Source organism: Oncorhynchus mykiss, chromosome 18 (assembly GCF_057628025.1).
Source record: "Oncorhynchus mykiss isolate SJ-2025 chromosome 18, ASM5762802v1, whole genome shotgun sequence".
Lineage (NCBI taxonomy): Eukaryota > Metazoa > Chordata > Actinopteri > Salmoniformes > Salmonidae > Oncorhynchus > Oncorhynchus mykiss.
Window position 1 is genome coordinate 15,681,905 of NC_143039.1, and position 25,596 is coordinate 15,707,500.

The window sequence follows — 25,596 nt, forward strand, 5'->3', positions numbered from 1 at the left end:
CAGGCACTTGGAGGCAGTATGTTTTGACCAGGGCCCAGGCACTCGGGAGGCAGTATGTTTTAAACAGGGCCCGGGCACTCGGGAGGCAGTATGTTTTAAACAGGGCCCGGGCACTCGGGAGGCAGTATGTTTTGACCAGGGCCCGGGCACTCGGGAGGCAGTATGTTTTGACCAGGGCCCAGGCACTTGGAGGCAGTATGTTTTGACCAGGACCCAGGCACTCGGGAGGCAGTATGTTTTAAACAGGGCCCGGGCACTCGGGAGGCAGTATGTTTTGACCAGGGCCCAGGCACTCGGGAGGCAGTATGTTTTAAACAGGGCCCGGGCACTCGGGAGGCAGTATGTTTTAAACAGGGCCCGGGCACTCGGGAGGCAGTATGTTTTGACCAGGGCCCGGGCACTCGGGAGGCAGTATGTTTTGACCAGGGCCCAGGCACTTGGAGGCAGTATGTTTTGACCAGGACCCAGGCACTCGGGAGGCAGTATGTTTTAAACAGGGCCCGGGCACTCGGGAGGCAGTATGTTTTAAACAGGGCCCGGGCACTCGGGAGGCAGTATGTTTTAAACAGGGCCCGGGCACTCGGGAGGCAGTATGTTTTAAACAGGGCCCGGGCACTCGGGAGGCAGTATGTTTTGACCAGGGCCCGGGCACTCGGGAGGCAGTATGTTTTGACCAGGGCCCGGGCACTCGGGAGGCAGCTGGAGAGCAGAGATAAGGTTGAGCATATAATGAATGTCTTGTCTGTGGAAGGGGGCAGATTGTTCCCAACCTCTCAGAGGAATGTGTCTGTCTCCCAATATGTCTGTCTACTGTCTATTGAACCCTAAATAATGCAGTTGTTCAACTTATTTTCTACACCTTGAGCAAATTCACGATTCCCCACAAGCTGTGGATGAGTGTTAAGGATGAGTGTCTCTGACCTGTGGCTGTGGATGAGTGTTAAGGATGAGTGTCTCTGACCTGTGGCTGTGGATGAGTGTCTCTGACCTGTGGCTTTGGATGAGGTCTAGGTATAAGATATATGGATGATTGTCGGATTGACATCTGACCTGTGGCTGTGCATGAGTGCATTGAAGGCCAGTTATGGGATGAGGGTTATAGACACCTGTGGCTGTGGATGAGTGCATTGAAGGCCAGTTATGGATGAGTGTTATAGACACCTGTGGATGAGTGTTATAGACACCTGTGGATGAGGGTTATAGACACCTGTGGATGAGTGCATTGAAGGCCAGTTATGGATGAGGGTTATAGACACCTGTGGATGAGGGTTATAGACACCTGTGGATGAGTGCATTGAAGGACAGTTATGGATGAGGGTTATAGACACCTGTGGAGGAGGGTTATAGACACCTGTGGCTGTGGATGAGTGCATTGAAGGCCAGTTATGGATGAGGGTTATAGACACCTGTGGATGAGGGTTATAGACACCTGTGGCTGTGGATGAGTGTGTTGAAGGCCAGTTATTGATGAGTGTTATGGAGGAGTATCCTCCTCCCTGTGGCTGTGGATGAGTGCATTGAAGGCCAGTTATGGATGAGTTTTATGGAGGAGTATCCTCCTACCTGTGGCTGTGGATGAGTGCGTTGAAGGCCAGTTATGGATGAGTGTTATAGATACCTGTGGCTGTGGATGAGTGCATTGAAGGCCAGTTATGGATGAGTGTTATAGATACCTGTGGCTGTGGATGAGTGTGTTGAAGGCCAGTTATGGATGAGTGTTATGGAGGAGTATCCTCCTACCTGTGGCTGTGGATGAGTGTGTTGAAGGCCAGTTATGGATGAGTGTTATGGAGGAGTATCCTCCTACCTGTGGCTGTGGATGAGTGTGTTGAAGGCCAGTTATGGATGAGTGTTATGGAGGAGTATCCTCCTACCTGTGGCTGTGGATGAGTGCGTTGAAGGCCAGTTATGGATGAGTGTTATGGAGGAGTATCATCCTACCTGTGGCTGTGGATGAGTGCGTTGAAGGCCAGGCCGTCGGACCAGCTGGAGGAGAAGTTGACCACATTGACGTGGGGATAGTCCTTGGTGGACTGGCGCACCCAGCTAAGCAGAATCTTCTCACTGTTGGTCTGCTGAAGGCCTGCCATCACATCCTTCATCACATCCTTTACCTGGAGAGAGAGAGAGAAAGAAACAGAGATAAAGAAACCGAGAGAGATAAACAGAGAGAGAGAGAAACAGAGAGAGAGAAACAGAGAGAGAAACAGAGAGAGAAACAGAGAGAGGGAAACAGAGAGAGAAACAGAGGGAGAGAGAGAGAGAGAAACAGAGAGAGAAACAGAGGGAGAGAGAGAGAGAGAAACAGAGAGAGAAACAGAGAGAGAGAGCGAGAGAGTGAGAGAGAGAAACAAAGAGAGAGAAACAGAGAGAGAGACAGAGACAGAGAGAGGGAGAGAGAGTTTTTAATGTTTATTTCACTTTTGTATATTATCTACCTCACTTGCTTTGGCAATGTTAACACATGATTCCCATGCCAATAAAGCCTCTTGAATTGAATGAGAGAGAGAGAGAGAGAGAGAGAGAGAGAGAGAGAGAGAGAGAGAGAGAGAGAGAGACAGAGAGAGAGAGAGAGAGAGAGACAGAGAGAGAGAGAGACAGAGACAGAGACAGAGACAGAGACAGAGACAGAGAGAGAGAGAGAGAGAGAGAGAGAGAGGGAGAGAGAGAGAGAGAGAGAGAGAGAGAGAGAGAGAGAGAGCGAGAGAGAGACAGAGAGAGAGAGACAGAGAGAGAGAGTCAGAGAGAAAAAACAGGGAGACTAATGTCCTCAACACACAGAGGTCTGGAGACACATGGAAACAGGGAGACTAATGTCCTCAACACACAGAGGTCTGGAGACACATGGAAACAGGGAGACTAATGTCCTCAACACACAGAGGTCTGGAGACATATGGAAACAGGGAGACTAATGTCCTCAACACACAGAGGTCTGGAGACACATGGAAACAGGGAGACTAATGTCCTCAACACACAGAGGTCTGGAGACATATGGAAACAGGGAGACTAATGTCCTCAACACACAGAGGTCTGGAGACACATGGAAACAGGGAGACTAATGTCCTCAACACACAGAGGTCTGGAGACACATGGAAACAGGGAGACTAATGTCCTCAACACACAGAGGTCTGGAGACACATGGAAACAGGGAGACTAATGTCCTCAACACACAGAGGTCTGGAGACACATGGAAACAGGGAGTCTAATGTCCTCAACACACAGAGGTCTGGAGACACATGGAAACAGGGAGACTAATGTCCTCAACACACAGAGGTCTGGAGACACATGGAAACATGGAGACTAATGTCCTCAACACACAGAGGTCTGGAGACACATGGAAACAGGGAGACTAATGTCCTCAACACACAGAGGTCTGGAGACACATGGAAACAGGGAGACTAATGTCCTCAACACACAGAGGTCTGGAGACACATGGAAACAGGGAGACTAATGTCCTCAACACACAGAGGTCTGGAGACACATGGAAACAGGGAGACTAATGTCCTCAACACACAGAGGTCTGGAGACACATGGAAACAGGGAGACTAATGTCCTCAACACACAGAGGTCTGGAGACACATGGAAACAGGGAGACTAATGTCCTCAACACACAGAGGTCTGGAGACACATGGAAACAGGGAGACTAATGTCCTCAACACACAGAGGTCTGGAGACACATGGAAACAGGGAGACTAATGTCCTCAACACACAGAGGTCTGGAGACACATGGAAACAGGGAGACTAATGTCCTCAACACACAGAGGTCTGGAGACACATGGAAACAGGGAGACTAATGTCCTCAACACACAGAGGTCTGGAGACACATGGAAACAGGGAGACTAATGTCCTCAACACACAGAGGTCTGGAGACACATGGAAACAGGGAGACTAATGTCCTCAACACACAGAGGTCTGGAGACACATGGAAACAGGGAGACTAATGTCCTCAACACACAGAGGTCTGGAGACACATGGAAACAGGGAGACTAATGTCCTCAACACACAGAGGTCTGGAGACACATGGAAACAGGGAGACTAATGTCCTCAACACACAGAGGTCTGGAGACACATGGAAACAGGGAGACTAATGTCCTCAACACCGCCGCTCACACTACAACATTCCCCCTGGAACAGGCTGAATATGTATTTATTGAAGTACCTGATGACAGGTGTTGGGAGCTATTACCACTGAGGCAGGAACTTTCTGTTAAGTTAAAGCAACTTCTCTACACGTCCTGCAATAGTTTTAGGAAGAGTTTGGATTCACTCACACACTCACAGACACGAACACACACGCACACACAGATGTAATATTCCAATTCAGACACACACACACACACACACACACACACACACACACACAGAGAGAGAGAGATGTAATATTCCAATTCAGACACACACACACACACACACACACACACACACACACACACACACACACACACACACACACACACACAGACAGAGAGAGAGAGAGATGTAATATTCCAATTCAGACACACACACACACAGTTAGCTATTTGAGTGACAGTTCTGGAACATCTCTGCCCAGGGGAAAGGAGTGAAGACGTACACAACTGGTATGTCTGGTAAAGCTGTATTACTGATGCATATCTTACTGTTGGTATAATTTCATTATTCCAATATGTTTTCATTAATTGAATTCACTTATTCTATTTTATGAGAATTTGTAAGATTCTTATTTGCAAAAAATACACAGAGTCCAGTCTTATCAAAAATAGATAATAGTATTTATTCTCGGAGCGCGCTACCATGTAACCACGAACAACAGTTTATATACAAAATATCACGTCATTGGTTCTAGAATGAATCTCCTCCTCTCAACCAAGACAAAGCAGGTTTAAAAGTTCATTCCGACCTACTAGCGCACACACATGACACACAATATAACTGAATTAACTCTTGACCCCTCACCATTATCCATCGCCACTTAGCTGACAGTTCCAGTTAATGGAAAACCTGGGAAAGCACTCACTGCCTTATCTAAACATCCCATAGCTAAGTTGCGTCGGTTCAACCATAGATTTATGACCTTTTCTGCTTACTTTAAAAAACACTTCCAATCCACTCCAACCTGGCTGGAATGGTATTTATTTCATTTAATTACCCCCTGTTTCAGGCTCCACAATCCCTCACTTATGAATTCATATTGTTAATCAGATATAATAAAACAGAGTATATGTTTACTTAGTTACAGTTCTATTTGAAATGGGGATATTGTTTAGTCATTTATTCATAATAATTCCTAACACTTACCATCACCTATCGTATCCACTGTCGTGTCTTTGTCTTTTTTTCATTAACTGAAGATGGATCAACTGATTAATCACGTAACTAATTAACTAGGAAGTCGGGGCACCAAGGAAAAATACTCAGATTACAAAGTTATCATTTCCTAAAATAACTTTTCAGATATTTTATCTGATCAATTAGTCTTCGAATGAATGAATTATTTACTTTACCTCACGTTAGTCTCATTCCAAACGTCGTAAATTGTTGGTTATCTGCACAAACCCAGTCTTCACTATGAGTCATCCATACATCAATTGTCTTAAATCATTCATTTATTACTAACTAAGTAATTCACAGAAATGCATAAACAAACAAACAAACAAACAAGGTAAATGTAATGATAGGAGGATGTGCCCTAGTGGGCTAAACTGGCATGGCAGCTTGTTAGACAAAATGGGAGCTGGGGGTCGACTAAGAAGTCACTACAAAGTGATAATTATAACAATTGAAATTATAATCCTTTACACATGAACGCTCACTCATTCGGGAACAATTGCAATCAATATATATATTTACGCTCAGTGTGTCGTCTTGATCGCTGGTGAAAAGTTCATTTATTTTGTAGAATTGTCCGTCTCTCTCTCTCGGTTGTGGTTAGAGGGGATTGTTCAGAGTGACATTCGTTATAGAATGATTGTTTCGGCGGTTGTCGTTCTTCGCGTTCAATGATGCATGAATTCCTAGCTGCAGACTAGTAATCAATATCAAAGACTTGTTCTTATTCTGTCGGTATCTATAGTCTAAGAGTTTAACCACGTGGTTACCTTTAGCCATCTCGTAATTGAGGTAAGCTCGGTCTGCTGATCGAAAACCCGAGTGGGGGTTTTATTCGGAATGGCAGAAAAGGGCTGTCCCGGGATATCTGACCCTAACTGGGCTCAGGGGCGGTCCAGGATGTCTGACCCTCACTGGGCTCAAGGGCGGTCCTCTGATTTAGTTCAAATCCAATTCCCTTTTTGAGTTTTCCTTCATTAAACAGTCCAAAATCACATTACACAATTATACAAACAGTATCATACTCACTCATTCATCTTATACAACAATTAGATGTAAACCTTATATCTGAGGCTATTATATAAACAGCGTCATGGTAATGTGGCCAGTTCATAGCTGGATTCTTCACCGATCTTTTACACTTTCTCTGGAACATGAAATTTGTTCGTACCTCAAGTTCTGTGAGGTGGAAGGATTTCCTTTGTCCTCTATGAAAATGTACTCTCTCTATACTGTGTGTCCATGAGGAGATCCTCAGGAATTTACGACCTCTGACCACAGGAGCCTAGTTGAAGGAGGCAAGATGTAATATTCCAACTCAGACACAACTCTACCTCCTTCCTCTTTCTAAAAATCTCTAGGGGAAAAGAGTGAAGAAGTGCATCAAAAGCTTCCACTGGTATGTCTGGTAACTTTTTACTGATGCATATCTTACTATCACCTATCCATCAGCTGTATATCCAACTCAGACACACACCCAGTCAACCGGGAACATTCCCAGAACATTAGCTAATATTCCCTTTAAGTTCTAGTTTTATCTAACAGTAGGATAACATCCCAAAAACATTCAGATAATTTTTTGATTAAATCTAAATAGTTTTTTTAGGTGAAAAATCATTGGAATGTTCTCCTAACATTCACTAAAATGCTGTGCATTTAATCTATAACAGCCACCACATGTTGGTATGTTTAGGGTTTAGGCTTTAGGGTGCAAAAAAACACTCCCCTGATGTACCCAGAACACATTTCACCTGTTCTGTAAAAGGTTCCCAGTATGTTTCATTAGGTTGTGTGAACATTGTGGGGACATCACAAAATACATATTCCCAAAACACAAAAAACTGTACAATCGTGTGGATGATTCTACAATGTTTTATTTAGGTTGCAAAAAACCATTGACCTGATGTTACTAGAACGTTCCCAGAACACATTTAGTCTGCTCTTTAAAGGTTCCCAGAATGTTTCATTAGGTTGTGGTAACATTGTGGGAACATGACAAGATATTTAAACATTTAAATTGCACAACAATTCCATATCAATCTGATAACTAGAATGTGTCAACTTTCCAAGATACAGTTTATGTCATCCTGTCATTAGTAGTAATATCTCAGAAAACAACTGATCTGACATCATATTCATTAAGTACCAACGCATATTTTCAACTGGTTGGATTATCGAAATATGGTTCCGTTTCCCACCTTTCGATGTTCCCAGACTCTCTATGTTACCGAGGCTTTACACGAGTCAACTCTATAGAGTAGAGAGAGAGAAACGGGGAAAGGTATTTATGGGGGTCATAAACCTCCCCCAACAGGCCAACGTCATGACACAGTGTATATGACCCTCAATTTCAATTTTTTTTCTAAACAAACATGGTTACAGAATATGTGGAATTAAACCTCCAATCTTAAGAACTTCAGCCAGATAATTAACCCTCCGCTCCACCAGGGGACAGCTGTAACCATGTGGGGTTTCTTCAGTCCAATACGGTCAATAAGGACACAGAACCTGATTGACCATATGTGACTGAATAAAAAACACTAGGCCACAGCTGTCCCCTGGTGGCACAGAGGGTTCATACGTTGGCTAGGGAACCAAACGTTGGCTAGGGAACCATACGTTGGCTAGGGAACCAAACTTTGGCTAGGGAACCATACGTTGGCTAGGGAACCAAACGTTGGCTAGGGAACCATACGTTGGCTAGGGAACCAAACTTTGGCTAGGGAACCAAACTTTGGCTAGGGAACCAAACGTTGGCTAGGGAACCAAACTTTGGCTAGGGAACCAAACGTTGGCTAGGGAACCAAACTTCGCAAGTTCAAAACTCACATGTGCAGATTGTTAACATATATGAAGTGTACAAAATATGGTTGTGTTTATGTGGTTAAATGCTGTTCAGATGTACTCCAATCTCCAAAGGGACTGTCACGCCCTGCCCTTAGTTACCTTAGTTACCTTAGTTATCTTAGTTAGCTTAGTTACCTTAGTTACCTTAGTTATCTTAGTTAGCTTAGTTACCTTAGTTATCTTTATTATTTTGGTTAGGTCAGGGTGTGACCTACGAGGTCAGGGTGTGACGAGGGTGGTATGTGTGTTTTTGTCTTGTCTGTTTTGGGGTTTTGGTGTGTCTAGGTAAATGTAGGTCTATGGTGGCCTGAATTGGTTCCCAATCAGAGGCAGCTGTTTGTCGTTGTCTCTGATTGGGGATCCTATTTAGGTTGCCATTTTCCATGTTGGTTTGGTGGGTTATTGTCTATGTGTAGTTGCCTGTCAGCACTCGTGTGTTTGTTTAGTGTTCTTCGTGTAAATAAAGAATGTGTTCATATCACGTTGTGCCTAGGTCTCCTCGTTATGACGAATGTGACATGCACGGACAACCCAGTGGGTACCCACACTTACCACACCCACACACGCTATACCCACACACACACACACCATACCCACACTTACCACACCCACACACACACCATACCAAAACACACACACCCACACACGCCATACCCACACACACACACACACCCACACACACCATACCCACACACACCCACACATGCCATACCCACACACACACACCATACCCACACCAATCCCCATACTTCCAGGCAAGTTCATTAGTCAGTGATTCGTCTCCAACAGTGTAGCCTAACCCAGCGCTCGCTGCTCGGCCTTCTGGGTACAGACCGAGCGTCCCTCATTTGGGAGTAGGTCACTGCATTGCATTTCCACACTAATTCATTCCATGACGAAGCCCAACGCTGAGACATCCCACTAATGTCTCTGACTGTCTAATTGACTGGGCCTCTTCGCTCTTCACACACCGACTGTCTGTATGTTTAAGACGTAAAATATTCAAACCCAATGGAGATTTCCTCATTAAGCGCATCATTAATTCTATGTAAATGTTCCTGTGGATTCATTAAGTCATTATGACTGAGTGTTGCTGGAGTGAGGGGGAGAGAGAGGGGTGATGAGGAGAGGTGTGAGGGGGAGAGAGAGGGGTGATGGGGAGAAGGGTGAGGGGGAGAGAGAGGGGTGATGAGGGGTGATGGGGAGAGAGAGGGGAGATGAGTAGAGGGGTGAGGGGGAGAGAGGGGTGATGAGGGGTGATGGGGAGAGAGAGGGGAGATGAGGAGAGGGGTGAGGGGGAGAGAGAGGGGTGATGAGGAGAGGTGTGAGGGGGAGAGAGAGGGGTGATGGGGAGAGAGAGGGGTGATGAGGAGAGGGGGAGAGAGGGGAGATGAGGAGAGGGGTGAGGGTGAGGGGGAGAGAGAGGGGTGATGAGGGGTGATGGGGAGAGAGAGTGGTGATGAGGCGAGGGGTGAGGGGGAGAGAGAGGGGTGATGAGGAGAGGTGTGAGGGGGAGAGAGAGGGGTGATGAGGAGAGGTGTGAGGGGGAGAGAGAGGGGTGATGAGGAGAGGTGTGAGGGGGAGAGAGAGGGGTGATGAGGGGTGATGGGGAGAGAGAGGGGTGATGAGGGGTGAGGGGGGAGAGAGAGGGGTGATGAGGGGTGATGGGGAGAGAGAGGGGAGATGAGGAGAGGGGTGAGGGGGAGAGAGAGGGGTGATGAGGAGAGGTGTAAGGGGGAGAGAGAGGGGTGATGAGGGAGGGTGAGGGTGGGAGAGTGGTGTTGAGGAGAGGTGTGAGGGGGAGAGAGAGGGGTGATGAGGAGAGGTGTGAGGGGGAGAGAGAGGGGTGATGAGGGGTGATGGGAGAGAGAGGGGAGAGTGAGGGGAGGGGTGAGGGGGAGAGAGGGGGTGATGATGAGGAGAGGTGTAAGGGGAGAGAGAGGGGTGATGAGGAGAGGTGTGAGGGGGAGAGAGAGTGGTGATGAGGAGAGGTGTGAGGGGGAGAGAGAGGGGTGATGAGGAGAGGTGTGAGGGGAGGAGAGAGAGGGGGGGTGATGGGGAGAGAGAGGGGTGATGAGGAGAGGGGGAGAGAGGGGAGATGAGGAGAGGGGTGAGGGGGAGAGAGAGGGGTGATGAGGAGAGGTGTGAGGGGGAGAGAGAGGGGTGATGAGGAGAGGTGTGAGGGGGAGAGAGAGGGGTGATGAGGGGTGATGGGGAGAGAGAGGGGTGATGAGGAGAGGGGGAGAGAGAGGGGTGATGAGGAGAGGGGGAGAGAGGAGATTAGGATGAGGGGTGAGGGGGAGAGAGAGGGGTGATGAGGAGAGGGGGAGAGAGAGGGGAGATGAGGAGAGGGTGAGGGGGAGAGAGAGGGGTGATGGGAGAGAGAGGGGGTGATGGAGGGGTGATGGGGAGAGAGAGGGGTGATGAGGGGTGAGGGGGAGAGAGGGGTGAGGGGGGTGGGAGAAGGGAGATGAGGAGAGGGGTGATGGGGAGAGAGGGGGGTGATGAGGAGAGGGGGAGAGAGAGGTGGAGAGAGGGGTGATGAGGATGAGGGAGGATGGACTGATCTGCAATACACCTACTGGTCATCACACAGGGGGACTAAACTGACCTGCCAGTGGAGAATTATGCTCCAAATGAGTCCAAGAATCAGTTTATGATTCCCATCAACAATGTCGGCTCCTCCTATATTCACCAGTTCAACCTGCAGAGAAGATACGGGGAGGGAGAGATAGAGGGAGATATACAGGGAGAGAGATATACAGGGAGGGAGATATAGAGGGCGGGAGATATAGAGGGAGATATACAGGGAGAGAGATATACAGGGAGGGAGATATAGAGGGCGGGAGAGACAGGGAGAGATACAGGGAGGGAGATATAGGGAGGGAGATATACGGGGAGGGAGATATACAGGGAGGGAGATATAGGGAGGGAGATATACAGGGAGGGAGATATACAGGGAGGGATATATACAGGGAGGGAGGGAGATACAGGGAGGGAGAGAAGGAGGGAGGGAGAGGTATTGGGAGATACAGGGAGGGAGAGATGGAGGGAGGGAGAAATGGAGGGAGATACAGGTAGGGAGAGGGATACAGGGAGGGAGAGATAGAGATACAGGGAGGGAGAGATAGAGATACAGGAGGGAGGGAGATACAGGAGGGAGGGAGATACAGGGAGGGAGGGAGATACAGGGAGGGAGGAGATACAGGGAGGGAGAGATAGGGAGATACAGGGGAGATGGAGAGATAGGGGAGATACAGGGGAGAGATAGAGGGATATACAGGGAGATATAGAGGGATATACAGGGGAGAGATAGAGGGATATACAGGGAGAGATAGAGGGATATACAGGGGGAGGATAGAGGGATATACAGGGGAGAGATAGAGGGATATACAGGGGAGAGATAGAGGGATATACAGGGGAGATAGAGGGATATACAGGGGAGAGATAGAGGGATATACAGGGGGAGATAGAGGGATATACAGGGGGAGATAGAGGGATATACAGGGAGAGATAGAGGGATATACAGGGGAGAGATAGAGGGATATACAGGGGGAGATAGAGGGATATACAGGGGAGAGATAGAGGGATATACAGGGGGAGATAGAGGGAGATACAGGGGAGAGATAGAGGGATATACAGGGGAGAGATAGAGGGATATACAGGGGAGAGATAGAGGGATATACAGGGGAGAGATAGAGGGATATACAGGGGGAGATAGAGGGAGATACAGGGAGAGATAGAGGGGGGAGATACAGGGGAGAGATAGAGGGATATACAGGGGAGAGATAGAGGGAGATACAGGGAGAGATATATGGATATACAGGGAGAGATAGAGGGAGATACAGGGGGAGATAGAGGGATATACAGGGGAGAGATAGAGGGATATACAGGGGGAGATAGAGGGAGATACAGGGGAGAGATAGAGGGATATACAGGGGGAGATATAAAGGGATATACAGGGGGAGAGATAGAGGGATATACAGGGGGAGAGATAGAGGGATATACATGGGGAGAGATAGAGGGATATACAGGGGGGAGAGATAGAGGGATATACAGGGGAGAGATATAGGGAGATACAGGGGGAGATATAGAGGGAGATACAGGGGAGAGATAGAGGGATATACAGGGGGAGATAGAGGGATATACAAGGGGAGAGAGAGGGATATACAGGGGGAGATATAGAGGGAGATACAGGGGAGAGATAGAGGGATATACAGGGGGAGAGATAGAGGGATATACAGGGGAGAGATAGAGGGAGATACAGGGAGAGATAGAGGGATATACAGGGAGAGATAGAGGGATATACAGGGAGAGATAGAGGGAGATACAGGTAGAGATAGAGGGAGATACAGGGGGAGATAGAGGGATATACAGGGGAGAGATAGAGGGATATACAGGGGGAGAGATAGAGGGATATACAAGGAGAGATCGAGGGATATACAGGGGGAGAGATAGAGGGATATACAGGGGGAGAGATAGATGGATATACAGGGGGGAGAGATAGATGGATATACAGGGGAGAGATAGAGGGATATACAGGGGGAGATATAGAGGGATATACATGGGGAGAGATAGAGGATATACAGGGGGAGATATAGAGGGAGATACAGGGAGAGATAGAGGGATATACAGGGGGAGAGATAGAGGGATATACAGGGGGAGATATAGAGGGAGATACAGGGGAGCGATAGAGGGATATACAGGGGGAGAGAGAGGGAGATACAGGGGAGAGATAGAGGGATATACAGGGGGAGATATAGAGGGAGATACAGGGGAGATATAGAGGGATATACAGGGGAGAGATAGAGGGATATACAGGGGGAGAGATAGAGGGATATACAGGGGGAGATATAGAGGGAGATACAGGGGAGCGATAGAGGGATATACAGGGGGAGAGAGAGGGAGATAAAGGGGAGAGATAGAGGGATATACAGGGGGAGATATAGAGAGATATACAGGGGGGAGAGATAGAGGGATATACAGGGGAGAGATAGAGGGATATACAGGGGGAGATAGAGGGATATACAGGAGGGAGATAGAGGGATATACAGGGGAGAGATAGAGGGATATACAGGGAGAGATAGAGGGATATACAGGGGAGAGAGAGAGGGATATACAGGGGAGAGATAGAGGGATATACAGGGGGGAGATATATGGATATACAGGGGAGAGATAGAGGGATATACAGGGGAGAGATAGAGGGATATACAGGGGAGAGATAGAGGGATATACAGGGGAGATATAGGGATATACAGGGGAGAGATAGAGGGATATACAGGGGAGAGATAGAGGGATATACAGGGGAGAGATAGAGGGATATACAGGGGGGGAATAGAGGGAGAGGGGACGGGATTCAAAAGAGAAAGAGAAAAAGATAGAGGTAGACAAAGAGTTATACCCGAGTTTGCAACCGAGAAAGAGAGAGAAAGAGAGAGAGACAGAGAGAGAGACAGAGACAGAGAGAGAGAGAGAGAGAAACAGGGAGAGAGAAAGAGAAACAGAGAGAGAAAGAGAGAGAGACAGAGAGAGAGAGACAGAGAGAGACAGAGAGAAAGAGAAACAGAGAGAGAAAGAGAGAGAGACAGAGAGAGAGACAGAGAGAGAGAGAGAGAGAAACAGGGAGAGAAAAATAGAAACAGAGAGAGAAAGAGAGAGAGACAGAGAGAGAGACAGAGAGAGAGAGAGAGAGAAACAGGGAGAGAAAAAGAGAAACAGAGAGAGAAAGAGAGAGAGACAGAGAGAGAGAGAGTGAGAAAGAGAAACAGAGAGAGAGAAAGCATGAGCCAAGATTAATCTAATCTACTGTTTACTTTCAGCTCTACCACCTCCAGAATTTGACTGATGTAAACTCCTGCATTAACATACTGTATCTACACACTATACTGAACACTATTGTTTACATTCGCTTACATAGACATGCAATCATATATCCCTAATATAACAGAAGAGATACTATCCTCCTCTCCTTCTCATCTTCTCACTCTTCCTCTTCCTCCTCTTCCTCTCTTCCTCCTCTCTTCCTTTCTTCCCTCCCCATCCTCTCTTCCTCTCTTTTTCTCTTCCTCCCCCTCATATCTCCCCCTCCGCTCTTCTTCTCCCTCCTCTCTTCCTCCTCCTCCTCCTCTCATCCTACCCTCCTCTCTTCTTCCCCCTCCTCCTCTCATCCTACCCCTCCTCTCTTCCTCCCCTTCCTCTCTTCCTTCTCCTCCTCCTCTCTTCCCCCCTCCTCTCATCCTTCTCCTCCTCTCTTTCTCTCCCTCCTCTCTTCCTCCCCTTCCTCCCCTTCCTCTCTTCCTTCTCCTCTTCCTCTCTTCCTCTCTTCCTCCCCCTCCTCTCTTCCTCCCCTTCCTCTCTTCCTCCTCCTCCTCCTCTCTTCCCCCCCTCCTCTCATCCTTCTCCTCCTCTCTTTCTCTCCCTCCTCTCTTCCTCCCCTTCCTCTCTTCCTTCTCCTCCTCTCCTCTCTTCCTCTCTTCCTCCCCCTCCTCTCATCCTCCCCTCCCCTCTATCTTCTCCTCCTCCTCTCTTCCTCCCCTTCATCTCTTCCTTCTCCTCCTCCTCTCTTCCTCCCCTTCCTCTCTTCCTCTCTTCCTCCCCCTTCTCTCTTCTCCTCCTCCTCTCTTCCTCCTCCTCCTCCTCTCCTCCTCTCTTCATCCCCTTCTCTCTTCCTTCTCCTCTTCCTCCCTTCCTCTCTTCCTCTCCCTCATCCCCTTCTCTCTTCCTTCTCCTCTTCCTCCCTTCCTCTCTTCCTCTCCCTCCTCTCTTCCTCCCCTCCTCTCTTCCTCCCCTTCCTCTCTTCCTTCTCCTCCTCCTCTCTTCCTCCCCTTCCTCTCTTCTTTCTCCTCTTCCTCTCTTCCTCCCCTTCCTCTCTTCCTTCTCCTCCTCCTCCTTCCTCCCTTCCTCTCGTCCTTCTCCTCTTCCTCTCTTCCTCTCTTTTTCCCCCTTCTCTCTTCCTTCTCCTCCTCCTCTCTTCCTCTCTTTCTCTCCCTCTCTTATCCCCCTCCTCTCTTCCTCCCCTTCTCTCTTCCTTCTCCTCCTCCTCTTTCCTTCTCTTCCTCCTCTCTTCCTCCCCTTCTCTCTTCCTCCTCTCCTCCTCGTCCTTCTCCTCCTCCTCTTTCCTTCTCTTCCTCCCCCTCCTCTCTTCCTCTCTTTCTCGTCCTCCTCTCTTCCTCCCCCTCCTCTCTTCCTCCCCTTCTCTCTTCCTCCTCTCTTCCTCGTCCCTCTCCTCCTCCTCCTCAGTGTGTGATCTGTTCACTAATACATACATTGTTCTTCTGTAGGATCTGCAGCGCTCTATTGACATTGTTTAGTGAGTGGACGCGCGTGAATCCTCTCTCCTTCACCTGCAGACTCAGAACACACACACACACACATACACACACACACACAGAAGAGAAGAGATCCTTCAGAACACACAGAGGCTTTATTTACTGAACATGATATTAAAGACTTTGCTCAGGGCCATTGCTGAAGAGGTTTATATTACAATAAAAGCAATTGTATAAAGTTTAGGACAAAGGTAGAGGAGGAGGAGAAGAAATGCAAGGAGAAAGACAACAGGTTGGTATAATAGGTGAGGAGATAAGTGAGGAGTTGAGGAGATAAGTGGGGTTAGGAGGCAAGGAGGCGAGGAGGCGAGGAGATAAGTGGGGTCAAGAGGATAAGGAAGTGAGGAGATGCAGATACATGGGGCTAGGAGGATAAGGAGGTGAGGAGATGAGGAGAATACATGGGGCTAGGAGGATAAGGAGGTGAGGAGATGAGGAGGTGAGGGAGATACATGGGGATAGGAGGATAAGGAGGTGAGGAGATGAGGAGGTGAGGGAGATACATGGGGCTAGGAGGATAAGGAGGTGAGGATATGAGGAGGTGAGGGAAATACATGGGGCTAGGAGGATAAGGAGGTGAGGAGTTGAGGAAGTGAGGGAGATACATGGGGCTAGGAGGATAAGGAGGTGAGGTGATGAGGAAGTGAGGGAGATACATGGGGCTAGGAGGATAAGGAGGTGAGGTGGTGAGGGAGATACATGGGGCTAGGAGGATAAGGAGGTGAGGTGGTGAGGGAGATACATGGGGCTAGGAGGATAAGGAGGTGAGGAGATGAGGAGGTAAGGGAGATACATGGGGCTAGGAGGATAAGGAGGTGAGGAGATGAGGAGGTGAGGGAAATACATGGGGCTAGGAGGATAAGGAGGTGAGGTGGTGAGGTGAGGGAGATACATGGCGCTAGGAGGATAAGGAGGTGAGGTGGTGAGGGAGATACATGGCGCTAGGAGGATAAGGAGGTGAGGTGGTGAGGGAGATACATGGGGCTAGGAGGATAAGGAGGTGAGGTGATGAGGTGAGAGAGATACATGGGGCTAAGAGGATAAGGAGGTGAGGTGATGAGGTGAGGGAGATACATGGGGCTAGGAGGATAAGGAGGTGAGGAGGTGAGGGAGATACATGGGGCTAGGAGGATAAGGAGGTGAGGAGGTGAATGGGGTTAGGAGGATGGTAAGTCCAGGAGGATAATGATGACATTACTGACCAGCTCGTGACCTGCCAGTCCCTCCAGCAGCTCCAGCAGGCGACGGCCATCACACAGGTCGGTGAAGAGGTCCTGGATGGGGGGCTTCCCTGCCTGAGGAAACAGGGCACAACACATCACTACAGGATACACAGGAACGATGTCAGTTCAAATCCTGAGCAGAGCAAGACAAAATGGGAGATGTGCTGTTTTTTCTGGTTTCAGACCCTAGGTACCATAATATCCTGTCGTTGTGCCTTTGAGCAAGGTCAACCCATCATGACACTCCGACAGACATATCTCCAATACTAACACAGAGAGACGTATCTCCAATACTAACACTGAGAGACATAGCTCCAATACTAACACAGAGAGAAGACATATCTCCAAACTGACACAGAGAGACATAGCTCCAATACTAACACAGAGAGAAGACATATCTCCAAACTGACACAGAGACATATCTCCAATACTAACACAGAGAGAAGACATATCTCCAATACTAACACAGAGAGAAGACATATCTCCAAACTGACACAGAGAGACATAGCTCCAATAGTAACACAGAGAGAAGACATATCTCCAATACTGACACTGAGAGAAGACATATCTCCAAACTGACACAGAGAGACATAGCTCCAATACTAACACAGAGAGACATGACTCCAATACTAACACTGAGAGAAGACACATCTCCAATACTAACACTGAGAGACATATCTCCAATAATAACACAGAGAGATATATATCCGATACTAACACAGAGACATATCTCCAATACTAACACTGAGAGAAGACATATTTCCAACAATGACACAGAGAGACAAATCTCCAATACTGACACAGAGAGACATATCTCCAATACTAACACAGAGAGACGTATCTCCAATACTAACACTGAGAGACATATATACAATACTGACACAGAGAGACATATCTCCAATACTAACACTGAGAGAAGACACATCTCCAATACTAACACTGAGATAAGACATATCTCCAATACTAACACTGACAGAATACATATCTCCAATACTAACACTGAGAGACATATCTCCAATACTGACACTGAGAGACATATCTCCAATACTAACACTGAGAGACATAGCTCCAATACTAACACTGAGAGACATATCTCCAATACTAACACTGAGAGACATATCTCCAATACTAACACAGAGAGACATATCTCCAACACTAACACAGAGAGACATATCTCCAACACTAACACAGAGAGACATATCTCCAACACTAACACAGAGAGACATATCTCCAACACTAACACTGAGAGACATATCTCCAACACTAACACAGAGAGACATATCTCCAACACTAACACAGAGAGACATAGCTCCAATACTAACACAGAGAGAAGACATATATCCAATACTAACACTGAGAGAAGACATATCTCCAATACTAACACAGAGAGACAAATCTCCAATACTGACACAGAGAGACATATCTCCAATACTAACACAGAGAGACGTATCTCCAATACTAACACTGAGAGACATATCTCCAATACTGACACAGAGAGACACATCTCCAATACTGACACAGAGAGACATATCTCCAATACTAACACTGAGAGACATATATACAATACTGACACAGAGAGACATATCTCCAATACTAACACTGAGAGAAGACACATCTCCAATACTAACACTGAGATAAGACATATCTCCAATACTAACACTGACAGAAGACATATCTCCAATACTAACATTGAGACACATATCTCCAATACTGACACTGAGAGACATATCTCCAATACTAACACTGAGAGACATAGCTCCAATACTAACACTGAGAGACATATCTCCAATACTAACACTGAGAGACATATCTCCAATACTAACACAGAGAGACATATCTCCAATACTAACACAGAGAGACAAATCTCCAATACTAACACTGAGAGACATATATCCAATACTAACACAGAGAGACATATCTCCAACACAAACACAGAGAGACACATCTCCAACACCAACACTGAGAGACATATCTCCAACACTAACACAGAGAGACATATCTCCAACACTAACACAGAGAGACATATCTCCAACACTAACACAGAGAGACATATCTCCAACACTAACACAGAGAGACATATCTCCAACACTAACACTGAGAGACATATCTCCAACACTAACACAGAGAGACATATCTCCAACACTAACACAGAGAGACATAGCTCCAATACTAACACAGAGAGAAGACATATATCCAATACTAACACTGAGAGAAGACATATCTCCAATACTAACACTGAGAGACATATCTCCAATACTAACACTGAGAGAAGACATATCTCCAATACTAACACTGAGAGAAGACATATCTCCAACACTAACACAGAGAGACATATCTCCAACACTAACACTGAGAGAAGACATATCTCCAGTACTAACACTGAGAGAAGACATATATCCAACACTAACACTGAGAGACATATATCTCCAACACTAACACAGAGAGACATATCTCCAACACTAACACAGAGAGACAAATCTCCAACACTAACACTGAGAGACATATATCCAACACTAACACTGAGAGACATATCTCCAACACTAACACTGAGAGACATATCTCCAACACTAACACTGAGAGAAGACGTAGCTACAGTTAGTTAATCTAATCTAGTATGAAGGGTGTACTGGTGGTATCTATACAGGGGCAGGTTGACCTCTGAAGTCCTGCTCTGTGATAAATGTCTTCTGCTGCAGACTTCATAATAACTTCCAGGTCGTTGTTTCACGCAACGCAAATCAAAAGGAAAAGACAGAAACATCGTGTTTTTCCAGCAAAATCACCTTTCATTTCACAAGTATTCCCAGTCAGAGGGTAAAGTACAGGCATGTCTCCTAAATAGCACATCCTCTTCCCTATATAGTGCACTACTTTTGACTACAGTGCTATGGGCCCTGGTCAAAAGTAGTGCACTATATAGGGAATAGGGTGCCATTTGGGACGCATGCTGTGATGTCATGAATATAAGTGTTCCCTCATCTCCATGCCTATTCTCTACACTGTACTGCTACAGATGTAGGGTCTTTCATTTGACCTGTATTGTCACAGCTAAATAACCCTGCAGCAACAGGGTTTGAATGTTTAGTCCATAATGTTGCTTGATGGAGGTGAGGCTGTTAATTAATATGACCGTGTGTTGGTGTAGGTTTCCAGTAAATTTATGTAAATCACAAAGCTCATCTGCATTCCCTGCGATGCAGTAAAATTCTCAACAACAAAAGAGAGATCAAATTAAGATTATACATCTGTATTTATCATGTCTGCTAAAACTGCCAAGTCTATGTCTCCGCTCTGGTTCGGAATCAGATCCAAACTGAATATTACTTCACTGTCTGAAACAGCAGCGAATCTGACTGATTCAGTGTGGATTTCAGGCTAGCGCTGTTCAATTCTACAGTTCACAGTTCTCTTCGTGGCTCTGCCTGTCTGTCTGTCTGTCTGTCTGTCTGTCTGTCTGTCTCGATCCATCTTGCCGCCTCTCCACATCCCTCCCTCCTCTGCCTCTCCCCATCTCCCTTCCTCCCTCCTCTGCCTCTCCCCCTCTCTCTCTAACTCCCTCCCTCCCTCCTCTGCCTTTCCCCCTCTCTCTCTACCTCCCTCCTCTGCCTCTCCCCCTCTCTCTATCCCTCCCTCCTCTGCCTCTCCCCCTCTCTCTCTCCCTCCCTCCTCTACCTCTCCCTCTCTCTCTACCTCCCTCCTCTGCCTCTCCCTCTCCCTCTCTCTCTACCTCCCTCCATCTCTCCTCTGCCCCTCCCTCCCTCCCTCCCTCCCTCCCTCCCTCCCTCCCTCCCTCCCTCCCTCCCTCCCTCCCTCCCTCCCTCCCCCTCTCTCTCTCCCTCCCTCCTCTGCCTCTCCCCCTCTCTCTCTCCCTCCCTTCCTCCTCTGCCCCCCTCCCTCTTCTGCCTCTCCACATCTCTCCCTCCCTCCCAGTCTGTTTGTTTATGTTAGGATTATTTCTGGGGAGGCTGTCCACTGTCCACGGCCATGCCCTTGGGTTGGGACACTGGCTTTAACCCTTTGCAGTAGTGTGGCTCCCTCCCTCCCCGCTCTGCCCCTCCCTCCCTCCCTCCCTCCCTCCCTCCCTCCCTCCCTCCCTCCCTCCCTCCCTCCCTCCCTCCCTCTCCACATCCCTCCCTCCCTCCCTCCCTCTCCACATCCCTCCCTCCCTCCCTCCCTCCCTCCCTCCCTCACTCCCTCCCTCCCTCCCTCCCTCCCTCCCTCCCTCCCTCCCTCCCTCCCTCCCTCCCTCCCTCCCTCCCTCCCTCCCTCCCTCCCTCTCCACATATATCCCTCCCTACCTTTCTACCTCCCTCCCTCCCCCCTCCCTCTCCACATCTCTCCCTCCCTACCTTTCTACTTCCCTCCCTCCCTCTCTTCCAGTCTGTTTTTTATGTTAGGATTATCTCTAGGCAGTCTGTCCACGGCCGTGCCCTTGGGTTGGCACGCTGGCTTTACCCCTTTGAGCCCGACCCCCTCCTGCCCCCTAGTGTGTGTGTGTGTGTGTGTGTGTGTGTGTGTGTGTGTGTGTGTGTGTGTGTGTGTGTGTGTGTGTGTGCGTGTGTGTGTGTGTGTGTGTGTGTGTGTGTGTGTCGCCCCATGCCTCTTCCAGTGACTCAATAAAGGCCTCGGTCTCCAGACAGACCACAATGCCTTGGGGGCGGCGAATTGATTTCCTTAGAAAAGATGAGCCTATTGCCACATCTGAACTCTGACAAAAACAGGGAGAGTGGGAGGGGACTGTTAATGAGGTTTGGAGAGAATGGACACCACGTTTTCTCTCTTTCTCTCTCTCTGTCTTCCACTCTCTCTGTCATCCACTCTCTATGTCTTCCACTCTCTCTGTCATCCACTCTCTGTCTTCCACTCTCTCTGTCATCCACTCTCTGTCATCCACTTTCTGTCATCCACTCTCTGTCTTCCACTCTCTGTCTTCCACTCTCTGTCAATCACTCTCTGTCATCCACTCTCTGTCATCCACTCTCTGTCATCCACTCTTTGTCTTCCACTCTCTGTCATCCACTCTCTGTCTTACACTCTCTGTCATCCACTCTCTGTCATCCACTCTCTGTCTTCCACTCTCTGTCTTCCACTCTCTCTGTCTTCCACTCTCTCTGTCATCCACTCTCTCTGTCATCCACTCTCTGTCTTCCACTCTCTGTCTTCCACTCTCTCTGGCTTCCTCTCTCTGTCTTCCACTCTCTCTGTCTTCCACTCTCTCTGTCTTCCACTCTCTGTCTTCCACTCTCTGTCATCCACTCTCTGTCATCCACTCTCTGTCTTCCACTCTTTCTGTCTTCCACTCTCTCTGTCTTCCACTCTCTGTCTTACACTCTCTGTCATCCACTCTCTGTCATCCACTCTCTGTCATCCACTCTCTCTCATCCACTCTCTCTCATCCACTCTTTGTCTTCCACTCGCTGTCTTCCACTCTCTGTCATCCACTCTCTGTCATCCACTCTCTCTGTCATCCACTCTCTCTGACATCCACTCTCTGTCATCCACTCTCTGTCTTCCACTCTCTCTGTCTTCCACTCTCTCTGTCATCCACTCTCTGTCATCCACTCTCTGTCTTCCACTCTCTGTCTTCCACTCTCTGTCTTCCACTCTCTGTCTTCCACTCTCTCTGTCTTCCACTCTCTGTCTTACACTCTCTGTCATCCACTCTCTGTCTTCCTCTCTCTGTCATCCACTATCTGTCTTCCTCTCTCTGTCATCCACTCTCTCTGTCATCCACTCTCTCTGTCCTCCACTCTCTGTCTTCCACTCTCTGCCTTCCACTCTCTCTGTCATCCCCTCTCTGTCTTACACTCTCTCTGTCATCCACTCTCTCTGTCATCCACTCTCTGTCCTCCACTCTCTCTGTCATCCACTCTCTGGCTTCCACTCTCTGGCTTCCACTCTCTCTGTCATCCACTCTCTGGCTTCCACTCTCTGTCTTCCACTCTCTCTGTCATCCACTCTCTCTGTCATCCACTCTCGGTCATCCACTCTCTGTCTTCCACTCTCTCTGTCATCCACTCTCTGTCATCCTCTCTCTGTCATCCACTCTCTGTCATCCACTCTCTCTGTCATACTCTCTCTGTCATCCACTCTATCTGTCATCCACTCTATCTGTCTTCCACTCTCTCTCTCTTCCACTCTCTCTGTCTTCCACTCTCTGGCTTCCACTCTCTCTGTCATCCACTCTCTGTCTTCCACTCTCTCTGTCATCCACTCTCTCTGTCTTCCACTCTCTCTGTCATCCACTCTCTCTGTCATCCACTCTCGGTCATCCACTCTCTGTCTTCCACTCTCTGTCTTCCACTCTCTCTGTCATCCACTCTCTGTCATCCACTCTCTGTCTTCCACTCTCTCTGTCATCCACTCTCTCTGTCATCCACTCTCTGGCTTCCACTCTCTCTGTCATCCACTCTCTCTGTCTTCCACTCTCCCTCTCTTCCACTCTCTCTGTCTTCCACTCTCTGGCTTCCACTCTCTCTGTCATCCACTCTCTGTCTTCCACTCTCTCTGTCATCCACTCTCTCTGTCATCCACTCTCTCTGTCATCCACTCTCGGTCATCCACTCTCTGTCATCCACTCTCTGTCTTCCACTCTCTCTGTCATCCACTCTCTGTCTTCCACTCTCTCTGTCATCGACTCTCTCTGTCATCGACTCTCTGGCTTCCACTCTCTCTGTCATCCACTCTCCCTGTCTTCCACTCTCTCTCTCTTCCACTCTCTCTGTCTTCCACTCTCTGGCTTCCACTCTCTCTGTCTTCCACTCTCTCTGTCATCCACTCGCTCTCTTCCACTCTCTCTCTATTCCACTCTCTCTCTCTTCCACTCTCTGGCTTCCACTCTCTCTGTCTTCCACTCTCTCTGTCATCCACTCTCTCTCTTCCACTCTCTCTCTCTTCCACTCTCTCTCTCTCTTCCACTCTCTCTCTCGTCCACTCTCTCTGTCATCCACTCTCTGTCTTACACTCTCTCTGTCATCCACTCTCTGTCTTCCACTCTCTCTGTCATCCACTCTCTCTGTCATCCACTCTCTGTCTTCCACTCTCTGTCTTCCACTCTCTCTGTCATCCACTCTCTGTCATACACTCTCTGTCTTCCACTCTCTGTCTTCCACTCTCTCTGTCATCCACTCTCTGTCTTTCACTCTGTCTTCCACTCTCTCTGTCATCCACTCTCTCTCTCTGTCCCTTTCTCTCTGCTTCCACTCTCTGTCTTACACTCTCTGTCATCCACTCTCTGTCATCCACTCTCTGTCATCCACTCTTTGTCATCCACTCTCTGGCTTCCACTCTCTGTCTTCCACTCTCTCTGTCATCCACTCTCTCTGTCATCCACTCTCTCTCTCTCTTCCACTCTCTCTGTCATCCACTCTCTCTGTCATCCACTCTCTCTCTTCTACTCTCTCTCTCTTCCCCTCTCTCTCTCTTCCACTCTCTGTCTTACACTCTCTCTGCTATCCACTCTCTGTCTTCCACTCTCTCTGTCATCCACTCTCTGTCATCCACTCTCTGTCATACACTCTCTGTCTTCCTCTCTCTGTCATCCACTCTCTGTCATCCACTCTCTGTCATACACTCTCTGTCTTCGACTCTCTGTCTTCCACTCTCTCTGTCATCCACTCTCTGTCTTCCACTCTCTCTGCTTCCACTCTCTGTCTCACAGCAATCTATACATACACACTGCAATCTATATTACACACACACTGCAATCTATATTACACACACACTGCAATCTATATTACATACACTGCAATCTATATCACACACACTGCAATCTATATCACATACACACACTGCAATCTATATCACACACACACTGCAATCTATATCACACACACACTGCAATCTATATCACACACACACTACAATCTATATTACACACACTGCAATCTATATCACACACACTGCAATCTATATTACATACACACACTGCAATCTATATTACACACACACTGCAATCTATATCACACACACACTACAATCTATATTATACACACACTGCAATCTATATCACACACACTGCAATCTATATTACACACACACTGCAATCTATATTACACACACTGCAATCTATATTACACACACTGCAATCTATATTACACACACTGCAATCTATATTACATACACACACTGCAATCTATATTACACACACACTGCAATCTATATCACACACACACACTACAATCTATATTACATACACACACTGCAATCTATATTACACACACACTGCAATCTATATTACACACACACTGCAATCTATATCACACACACACTACAATCTATATTACACACACTGCAATCTATATCACACACACTGCAATCTATATTACATACACACACTGCAATCTATATTACACACACACTGCAATCTATATTACACACACTGCAATCTATATTACACACACACACACTGCAATCTATATCACACACTATAATCTATATTATACACACACTGCAATCTATATCACACACACTGCAATCTATATTACACACACACTGCAATCTATATCACACACACTGCAATCTATATTATACACACACTGCAATCTATATCACACACACTGCAATCTATATTACACACACACTGCAATCTATATTACATACACACACTGCAATCTATATTACACACACACTGCAATCTATATTACACACACTGTAATCTATATTACACACACACACTGCAATCTATATTACACACACACACACACAGCAATCTATATTACACACACACACTGCAATCTATATTACACACACACACACTGCAATCTATATTACACACACTGCAATCTATATTACACACACTGCAATCTATTTCACACACACACTGCAATCTATGTTATACACATACTGCAATCTATATCACACACACACTGCAATCTATATTACACACACTG

The 25,596-nt window shown here is 47.4% G+C and overlaps 1 protein-coding gene across 1 annotated transcript in view; it reads right to left on the reverse strand.

Annotated features, from left to right (window-relative positions):
* The window catches only part of dmd (dystrophin), a 462,454-nt gene that overhangs the window by 348,760 nt on the left and 88,098 nt on the right, over positions 1-25,596 (reverse strand). Inside the window, exons 3-6 of the mRNA XM_090209468.1 lie at positions 16,685-16,777; positions 15,420-15,497; positions 10,766-10,858; positions 1,942-2,114 (exon numbers count right to left, since the gene is read on the reverse strand). Coding sequence (XP_090065594.1) covers positions 1,942-2,114; positions 10,766-10,858; positions 15,420-15,497; positions 16,685-16,777 — 437 coding nt within the window. The remainder of the gene's footprint in view (positions 1-1,941; positions 2,115-10,765; positions 10,859-15,419; positions 15,498-16,684; positions 16,778-25,596) is intronic.